Source organism: Haliaeetus albicilla, chromosome 8 (assembly GCF_947461875.1).
Source record: "Haliaeetus albicilla chromosome 8, bHalAlb1.1, whole genome shotgun sequence".
Lineage (NCBI taxonomy): Eukaryota > Metazoa > Chordata > Aves > Accipitriformes > Accipitridae > Haliaeetus > Haliaeetus albicilla.
Window position 1 is genome coordinate 38282106 of NC_091490.1, and position 10517 is coordinate 38292622.

The window sequence follows — 10517 nt, forward strand, 5'->3', positions numbered from 1 at the left end:
TTACAGAGCTAGCAGGCATACCAAAATGGATGTGGGGAATGGACTGTATTTTAATCTCCATATGAGCCATAAAAACAGGGAACACTTCACTTGTAGGCTCTCCATAGTCATTTCAAGAGTTCCTGCCAGGTCTCCCCTTCACTGTCATGGTAAAAAAACTCCACACGGTCCTCTACAGTAGCTAGGGGAACCCCTAAAAAAAAATCCCCTAAAAGTATTCTGCAGATACTTCAGAAGTAGACAGGGCAACTTTGGACATAACTGGCAGTTTGCAGGAGTGTTTCTGTGAAGCCATTTTATACTGAGGAAGTGAAAGAGCTAAAACAGAATTCAGGAAATCTCTGGTCACTTGTCCTCCAGAGTCAAGTGTCTGGCTCTGTCCATACGCGAGCTGAAACATTGAGCTAGGTATGTCCTTTACTTGTTTTATGCTGCCCACAGAACACATGCATCAAGACTTTTTCAAGTGGAACATCGTTACCCAAAGTTTAACTTGTGGCAGTCCTTGCTCTAGGTTGGTATTAGACTTCAGATATTTTTCAAATATAAAAGTCCTCTTGTATTTTGACAAGTCTGATGCTATTCAGCCCTGGTTATGCCCTACTGGTTACAAAAAATTGAACTACCTAGTTATGCCTTACTGGTTGCAAAAAATTGAACTACCATTAAATTAATTAGGAATAAAAGCTAACATTGGGAACATCTGAAAGTTCAAACCAAAGTAATATCTCTCTAAAAATCCCCATTCTCAAATAAGTTCAACACCAAGAATGAGACCACTAAAACCAGTAGCAAGATTTTAATCTCACTGGCTTCAGGATTTCATTCCAGAAGACATTTGCTTGTAGCAGAAATTAGATCTAAAAGAAAATTGATAACGGATACCATCACTCCATTACGGACCGACTGCATGATATTAGAGAAAATTTTAGTGTTCCAAAATATTATCCCTGCAGGTCAAAAGTGCCCCCCCTCCCTTTTTTTTTTTTAAATGAACACTATTTCCTCTCACATAGAAACTAGTTTCTTTTTCCGTTAAATGCCTCTTTTACTTGAGAGATGGATTATCAGTAGTTTACCTCTTTAGGTCATATAAAAGACAGAAGCATTTCAAAGAAATCACTTGTTTTCATAGTTAAGTTAAAGCTCAGCTATGTGACCGGCAAGTGGATATTCTGCAATGGGGCAGCATTGCTTGACTGGCCACTCAAGCGCAGCCCTCCAGCCCAGCACAGATTTGGCCAGCTAACTCTGGAGAAGTGTGTGCTGAACAGCAAGAGTACAGTAAAGCTAAAAAGTGGCCATACATGGAAGCCAACTGCTTGCCTAAGCCAAAACATAACATTCAGAAAAAAAACGGGGCTGAAATGGAGAATAAATAAGGGTAAGGCCAGTTAAGAGTGAACAAAAAGAGACCTAAAGCAGAAGTCAGAAGGAGAAGCTTCAAATTGTTTACACCAGCTAGTGGGACTGGGGCTTTTTATCCTCTTTGCTTTAACTAAACTTGTCCAGTGTTGAAATCCTGGAAATTCTCTCACTTTTTTCTCTCTTGCACTCTACCAAGAGGTCACCAGAAAGAATGGAAAACAATGCGTGGAAACAGGCTGAATACTAGCAAGTATTTGCAAGTTTCTTCTGTGCACATTAAGAAGTTAGATGAATTACTTATCACAAACCTACAAGAGGACTGGAAAACAGTAAAAAACAGCTGGTGATAGCCAGCTGTGCTACTGTTGCTGCAAAAAATGCTCCCCTGTCCTTTTATTGGACAGAGTCAAATGAGGCAATGCCAACCTTAAGGCAAAGAGGGTTCTGTATCAAATGATGGGGTTATTCTAATAAGCCATAAAACTGTAAGGCTCAAAATATACTTTTTGCAATTTTCTGTAATAGTAATAATAGAAGAAAAGGAGACTAATTATTAGACAAGAAAGTATTTCAAGCAGCAATTAGCCATCATGCTCTGCATGAAATAGAGCAAAGTATTATATAGGTAGATTAAGATGGTGGGAGATGAAAGAGACAGGTCTGTTACCAACCATCTTATGATGAAACTGAAAAAACCACAGCAAATTAGGAGGACAGAAATTATGTGAAAAGCTTTCCACTGGGTCAGGCCTATTCCTCATGGTATCATGTTAAATCCCACCAGAGCCTGGACTACACTTCTGTCTACAAGAAACAAGGATAGTGAACCTGAATATGGATGAGCGCATAAGATTTTGAAGTATTATATTTTTAAAGTTATGTTAAAAATAAGCAGCACTTTTGACACCACAAATGTCAAGTCAGGGTATTCAGAACAATAGAATCATGCAAGCTGGAAGGGACCAACATGTAGTCCATTTGTGGGATCTAGTCCAACTCCTGCTCAAAGTAGGATCCTCTACAATAACCATATTCATAGTTAGCAAAATATTTTCAATTTAGGAAATTCCATGCAGGTGTTTTCCTGGTTTCCTGTGGTCTACAGAAGCAGAATGTAACTCAAGTAACAGAAAAATTCTTGTCATCCCTATTAATCTTATAGTTTCTCTTTTTCCTTTAATTCTTTTTCACTTTAATTCTACACATACTTAAGTCTTGCAGACATTTTCCCCATTCTTGAAATCAGGTAACTCGCATTGGGCTCAACAAATAAAATCTTAAAGATGAGTAGGCTTGCATAGAAAGAGTGAATCAGAGTCAGTGAAATATTCCATCAAGAGAAAAAAGGATGCCTTGAAGATCAGAGTTACTCAGAAGAAGAAAGTAATTGTACACAGTGGAAAAAAAAAAAAAAGCAATGTGAATAATAATCAAAGTCCCATGTTGAATACCTGCTCCTGAATGTAGTAGGCTTTGATTTTGCAGAGTTTGAGCAAGGCTTACAGGAGAATGTGAGGATACTGTTGCTTTACATTGTCTTTACACCTCCTACTACCCTAAGCTAGAAGTTCAGGTGCCACACTTCTCCCTAGATACACATTGTTCATCCCTTCTCCAAATCAGATACTCATAACTCCCAGTCTTCTTTCTGCTTTTGCCAGTCCTACATGAATCTTTACACATGTTTGACAAAGACATGGCTTAGAGTGAACTAGAGAGGCAGCACTGATTTTCTTTGTACAGATATAAAGAGAAGCAGTAATAATCCAGAGACTGGGGCTTACTGATTTGGAAGACTGGAGAGGACTCTCAGATGACATCTTAAAGGGTCAGGACGTAAGATTAGTATCTTTAGAGCATTATAAATTCAGAACATGAGAACAGCAGAATGTAAGAACATCAGCTAGTGCCAGGTGGTCTGCTTGGTAAGCACAACTTTTTCTTCCTTTACAGTACAGTACTCCACCTACTCCTCTTGCCCTTTTGACTACCTTCAAGTCCAGTAGCACCAGGATCCTAAAAGCAAAGGCTATCACCGACCCCAGAGCCCAGTGGTGTAATATCTTCCAAGGGGCTACATACAGTCTTTCCACTAGTAGGCATTTTTCTTGAATGTACTTTACCTCCCACCTATTCCAAACTTCCTCCAACCTGTAGCAAATGAAGCCAGAAAAAAATCTCCTGCATTTATTTCTGTTGACATCTGTTAACATCAAAATATTCTTGAGTGCATTCAGTGCAACATTATCAAGAAAAGTAATAGCATCTCCTATTGATCTTCCAACAAAAATGTCAAGAGCAGAATAGGCTGTACCGAGATGAAGCTGGAAAGGACTTCAGACCCACAGAAGTTTGTTAGATATAAGCCAAGGTAATTCACGCAATATGCCAGAAACAAGCATTTGGCCTCTGCAGAGGCCTCATTTCAGAATCCTTCAAGAGAGCAAGGCCAAAGCTCACAGTGAAATGAATATATTTCACCCTACAAACTACACTGTTATCTAATACTAACGTAACTGATCTCCTCTATCAAATAAAGTACCTGGAAAACAATTCAAATAGTGTGTGACGGCAGCATTACCTTGATGTAAGCGACAAGAACACTATTCTTCATTTACTCAGGAGAATATTTATTGCAAGAAGGTGAAGTACAAAGTCTATCCAGTACCACCTGATAAGCCCTTTCTAGAGGAAGGTCTGAAGCAACACCTGTAACAGGCATTGACATGTTTAACAAAGCACAAAGATAAAGATAGTAATTTCATTTTAAATGGAGAACAGACATTCCTTGTCTGGTAAACGAACTGTCAACAGTCCTGCATTGATAATGGGCACAAACAAGCAAACTGTCTTATTCTTCAGGGGAGCAACTCCATCTAGTCCCTCTTAGACTCACAGAACCTAACTTGTGGCCTACTTTATTATAAGTTCAAGACATTGCCCCCCTTTTAGCCTGAGGCTACAAAGTACAGAGACGTGGTAGAGAATAGGGATTTTCCTTTGATGTAACTTGTGTCTGTTGCCTTTTGCCCTCTTATTGTACCCTTCTGAGAAGGGTTTGGATACAGCACCTCTATAACTCTCCCAGTAATACACTGAGGACAGCTACTAACTGAAGAAACACAATGAGACACTGAGGGGGCTGAATGTCAAAAACCAGCACACTAGGTATGAAAACAAATATGGTACTGATAACATCTCTTCCTTTTTAGCCTTTTTCAGGGGGGTTAAGAGCAATTAGTAAATACCTCTGCCTTACAAAGGTCGGTGTTTACCTGATAGCGTGGAGAGAAACGTTTCCTGCAGTACAACCTATGCAGACACATTGATGTCACTGCTAATATTCAGAGGATCAGTAGCCTCCTGTGGTTAAAACCACACTGATGCAGACCATCTGTCCTTGCATGCACATCTGTCTGCAGTCAACTTTCAATCTGATTCCTTTGTATCACAGTCCGCTACAAACTGTAGATATGTGAGCAAGTTCTCAGTTACCATGATCATACGCAGCCCTGTACAAATCGCTCATGAGCTATTTCTAAGTCATGCAAAGTTGTATGCATTATTCAATAAAACAAAATCTTTGAAACTTCCCAGAAAAAAAACCCAACAAACAAGCAGAAATTGGGATGCCCAGGGACCAGATTAAGTACTTAAACCTCTAAATCATCAACCCAGACAGACAAATAGAGGGTAACAATTAATTCCTCATCTTGCTTTGTATCCATGGTTTCTTCTTTGCAGTGGAACTCAAGTATGTACAAAGAACAAACACCTCCCTCAAACACATTGTAATGTTCACATTGTCTTTACAAAAAAACAGCTCTTTAGCTTTAATCAATCTTTATACATGCCAAATCACTTAAAATTATGGTGGCACTCCTGAAATATGGCAATGTGCTTCCAAATAATCTGACTTGGAAAAATTAAACCAAGTTAAATAAGTTCTTGCTGCTTCAAAACCCTTTCCTATGAAAATCACTTTTAAATATTTTCACAGCACATGTGTCTAGACAAATCAGATACCTCTATCTAACATAGTATTCTAGTTTGAAGAGCAACTGGTGCCTTGTAAATAGCTTGTTGCATATGGAAGCTTAATACTGGCATATCTTAAAGTACTTTTTACTAATATTCCATTGAGCCCATCTGATCAATTGTAAAGTATGAAATTTCAGAACATGGGCATGTAGCAGGTGAATTCTGTCAAGACAAAACTGCAGTATTTGCAGCCCATTTGATAAAACTAAGAAGTACTTCTAATTTGAAAGTACCAATCAGAAAGGGACAAGAATTCAAAGTTCTAGAGGGGATTTTTTTTTTTTTTCTGTAACACAGACATACAGAGACACACAAAACAAACCCAAAGTAATTCAGTCTCATCCGGTTTAACCTCAACCACGAGACACCGCTGTCTGTTTTCTTTCTCAAATGACTCACGTCACTGCGCACTGAAAAAGGGGAACTTCCACAGTTTGTGGTGTGGATACACGATAAACAGATCTGTTCACACCAACTAGCAGGGCTGCCTGCGTCAATAAAAGGCGGTAGCAGAGTCAGTGAACTGACATTTGGTGCTTGGAGGATTATCGTTGCAGAAGTCGCTTCACGTTAAAGTTAAGTAAAATGCCAGGATTTTTTTTCTCCAACAACATGACTGAATTAAACGGAAAAGAAGACTACAAGCTTGCAGAAGGCAGAATCTATAAAAAGAAGCAAAAGCCTTTGTAAGTATATACATCTTAGTATAAACTCTAATGTATTAGAAGTGAAAATAATACTAGAATCTTGGAGATTAAGAACTACTACTGTGTTTCAGGCTAAATGACTGCAAAGCCTGCTCAAAGCCCAGGACTACGGCATCATTAAAAATGGCTTGAGCTGATGCATACCAATGAATTTATTCCCTTAAGTAATCAGGAGTAGATCTGGATACACTGGGAGTCTCTTAGTCTTTTTAAAAAAATTACTTGGACATGTAACTTCCCAGACTTTAGTCATAGGATGGAGCCATCCACCGCTGTTTAAAATTTTAAGGGATTTAAGTAGAATTGAAATGCAACCACAATTTTAATGGATTACAAAAATGTTTGTTCATTGGTTTCAGTGGTGCAGATCTCAAAAATTATTTGAAGTGCATGGTACCACATATCGAATCAGGGATCAAGACTTCCAACTCCAGAAACGTCAGGTAAGTACTGTGATACACTAAGTTATAACAAAATATAACTATAGCTAGATTATTATATAGTAAACTATTATATTAATTTCTAAACTACTTCTAGAACAAAATTATAATAATGCCTAGAATTTCCAAAATACAAAAGACTTGAATGATAGGAAGTAGAAGCTATTCATGGAGTTAAGGATTTTTTCTTAGTGATGTGTTATGTTTGCATCAAACAGTGAGGGAGAAGACACCTCAGTTAAATTTATTTTCTTCAGAGAGACATTGTATCCCTTCTCTAAAGATTTACAAGAAATGATGCTACACACTTAAGAGCAGGGGTATTACCATTCTTATTTCAGGAATATAGAAACATAAATATAGATACAAAATCATTTGGTCATAGTTACAGTAAAAGCTTATCTTTTGGGTAACAGAATTTGGGATAACATCTCTCTGCTTATTTTTCTCAATGTGGGCTTGCCTCCAGGGTCTCAGATTATGAGAAAGCCATATGTTTAATAAATATCTGGTACATATTCCTAGAATAGAATTGTAAATTATAAAATTTGTCTCCTTTAAACATTCAAACAAACCCATATGGTTTCTTGCCTAAAGTCCTTTCTTTTTCTTGTCATCTTAGGCTTTCTGCAGAGGAAGTAATACAGTGGTCCCAGTCTTTGGAAAAGCTCTTGGCCAGCCAAAGTAAGTCTATTACTTCAGCATGACTTCATTCTTATTCTGAAGACAAAATTTTATCTAATCTTGCCAAATAGGCAAAGCTGTAGCATTCTGCAAACACTGCCAGAGACTGGCCAGTTGCATTTCAGTTATTCACAGCTCCAGTGTAACATGGCTACTGTTACAGCTTTGCTTCCAACTTTGGTTTTTTCCCTTCCATTTCCTACTCCCAGTATAGCAAATAAACTCCAAATAACTCAATTCAGTGCTTTTTGATCAGTCTTCTGTCCTTACATAACACATCAGTTTGAATTTGAATTTTCTCTCCACTTGTACCCTAAGACAATCCAGTTAGGAAGGACTAGAATACATCGATGTATTTTGGTTCCCAGCGTCTAGATCTAAAAACACTGAACATAATTAGGAAGACTCCTATCACCCTTAATATTAGAGTATCTGTAGCATGTTGAAGAAGGGAAGAACAGTGTATTTTGGCAAGATTTTATAACAGATACTTGAATACAACTCCTGCTATTTATTTTATCCTCCCTGGTCACAAATATCATGCTATAAATGATGATGTATTTGTGTTGGCTTTAGGTGGTCAAGGTGTCTTTCGGGAGTTCCTGAAGTCAGAGTTCAGTGAGGAAAACATTGAGTTCTGGTTGGCTTGTGAGGATTACAAGAAAACCAAGTCTGATCACCTACATGGCAAAGCAGAGAGGATTTATGAGGAGTTTGTTCAGTCAGATGCTATTAAACAGGTATGTACAAAGTTAATCTGCATAGTGTTACAGTACAAGGATTCTGAAAAATCAGAAGATTAAAGTGTAGCTTCATTGAGATGCTCATACATTCATTCAGTTACATAGGACGAAGACACAGACATGTTTTTATGAGCGTACTTGCATAAGCAGGGTCACACGATACAGGCCAGTACTTGGGAGCACCACTAGCAGAAGCTCAGCAGAGGCACCAGCAGCTCAGCACATGATGCTGTTTGAGTCAGGCCAGGTTGAATTGCTTCTGGTGTTTGGAGTTATATACTTAGAGAGAGCTTTGCTAGTAGGAGAGCCATGGAATATTTCTTGTCTTTTAAAATATGTGGACATTTTGGAGAATTAAAAGTTACGTATGTTGATCATATTTCAAACTGGAGAATCTCATTCTACACAAGATTTGTCCTGTTGTTTTAATAGGAGGTTTAATTGGAGGTTCTTTCTCTACTTACTCCATTGTTGAGTTGTATTACTTTTGACTCCATAAGAAGCTGCATTTCTATAGCGAGTAGCAATCTTTGTGCATAACGGAGACATAAGCATTAAAATTCCCTCATTTTGCTGTTCTGATATTGAACTATCACACTGAGTTCTAAGGTTGTGGATTTGTTTATTGACAAAAAAGTGATAGATATAGAAAGAGAGTACATTTTTAAGATGTCAATGGCATTTGTTTTTCACTTTCCAGATCAATATTGACTATCAGATGAGGGAAGCAACAGCCAAAAGGGCTCAAGACCCAACTCACACAAGTTTTGATGAAGCCCAGAAAACTGTGTACATCCTTATGGAAAGGGATTCATATCCCAGATTTTTGAAATCCAAAGCCTACCTGAACCTTTTGACCCAGCTGCAGACCAACACTTCAAAATGAAGTGTTTGAGGCAGTGAAGAGCCAAGTAGAGTTTGTGTCAAATATACCATGGAGAGATCCTTCCAGGGTGGTTGGATCTCGGCAAGGAGAACCCTGCCTTGGGAGCAGAGGTATGAGGGAGATGCAAACAGCTCCACGGCCAAGAGAACGCATGATGAAAGCTGGCAAGACTGTTACAAGGGTGAGAGCAGCACAGAGGGGAGAAAATCTTCTCCTCCCATATGCCATGGAGTCAAGACAGGATATGGGTACTATTTATTGTTTGAACTGTGCTGTGAACACTGAACCAAGTCTTACATCCCAAAGAACTGCTAATTATTAGAAAGTGCAAGACTAGCAAGCTGAGTGTTGGGAAAAGATTATCAAGTTCAGAAGAAAAATAAGGATGACTGACAATTTTATGCATAACAAGAAAATGCCCAGACAAGACTGATTAATGGCTGGTTTTTAATCTGTGAAGTGTTAATAAGTGTGAGTGCAGCTCCATGATGCTATTGTGCTATGTAAATATTTTATAAGTTGACATGTCTTAAAATTGATATATTTTAAATTATATAAGAATTATATAAGCTGTACTTTTACTAAGTTAGTATTCAACAGGCAGGTATGTAGCATCTTTTCTGTTTAATTTATTACAAAATAATAAGCAACTCATCAATTGAATCTACTTAAAAATAAAGTTTTGTGGTCATTTTACTTATTATTTTAAGCGGTCTTTCCATCATAATTACTGAACTATTGAAACACGTGGTTCCCTTCTGTCCCACTATGCCACTACTTCCCATCTCCTTATCCAAATATTAGTTTTCCCCACACCACCTTTTCTCTTTTCTTACCCATTTTACACAACCATAATCTTAGTTATCTGGAGTAGATGAGCCTGACCTACATAGACCCATCCTTATGTATCCCAGAGAAAACAAAACAAAACAAAAAAAACCAAAACAAAACAAAACAGAGAGAGAAGCAGGTCTTAATTTCCTTCCTCTTTTTCATACCTCCCCAGCTACCAGCACCCAAGTCAAATCTCAAATATAGAAAACACTTAATCACTGACCCCACAGTTCAGTCTGTTTCAATACTGCTGTGCTCAACACATCATCAGATCACCCACACTTGCTTATGTAGAGAGGCAGTAACTGGTAAGACTCACTAGCAGTCACATTCCTTGTGATATTAGTACTACTGAACCTAATCTTGGCAAGATCCAGGCTCGATCTGTTACGATCTGCTCTGGATGTTACAATACCAACATTAGCATCAAACGTAATTTAATTTCACTGCAAATGTTGTATTAAAATTACTCTAAAATATGCAGTGTTACAAGTAGCCTATGCCACAGTGGGTAGTGATGAGAACTAAAGTAAAAGAAGAAAAGTTGCAATTAAGCTTGAACTATGTAACTACGAACACGGGCACTACCAAATCTGAAGTGTTCAAGACCTTGTGACATTAGAGTTCATAACAAAAATAAATCAAAGCGTGCCCTGGTCTTAATGAGTTACCATCATAAGACACAGCTATCACACGGGTGGGAATACAAGATTTTCTCTCACCCTTGCAGATTTTCCATTTTCCAAAATAACATGAGCTTAGTCAGGCACACTCTGTTATTCCATACCAAATGGAGAAGCTGTAAACCCACAGA

The 10517-nt window shown here is 38.1% G+C and overlaps 1 protein-coding gene across 1 annotated transcript; it reads left to right on the plus strand.

Annotated features, from left to right (window-relative positions):
• The first annotated feature begins 5769 nt into the window (after window positions 1–5769).
• RGS1 (regulator of G protein signaling 1) lies at window positions 5770–9565 on the plus strand. The gene is made up of 5 exons (XM_009924318.2): window positions 5770–6095; window positions 6476–6559; window positions 7179–7240; window positions 7817–7980; window positions 8684–9565. Exons 1-5 carry the CDS (start codon window positions 5995–5997, stop codon window positions 8867–8869), a joined length of 597 nt encoding a protein of 198 aa, XP_009922620.1. The 5' UTR covers window positions 5770–5994; the 3' UTR covers window positions 8870–9565.
• The last annotated feature ends 952 nt before the right edge of the window (window positions 9566–10517 follow it).

Excerpts from the sequence above, each read along its gene's own strand:
- RGS1 (XM_009924318.2), top strand. The coding sequence starts at position 5,995 with ATGCCAGGATTTTTTTTCTCCAACAACATGACTGAATTAAACGGAAAA. Across the intron at positions 6,096-6,475 it reads AAAAAGAAGCAAAAGCCTTT|TGGTGCAGATCTCAAAAATT; the intron begins GTAAGTATATAC and ends CATTGGTTTCAG. Across the intron at positions 7,241-7,816 it reads AAAGCTCTTGGCCAGCCAAA|GTGGTCAAGGTGTCTTTCGG; the intron begins GTAAGTCTATTA and ends TGTTGGCTTTAG.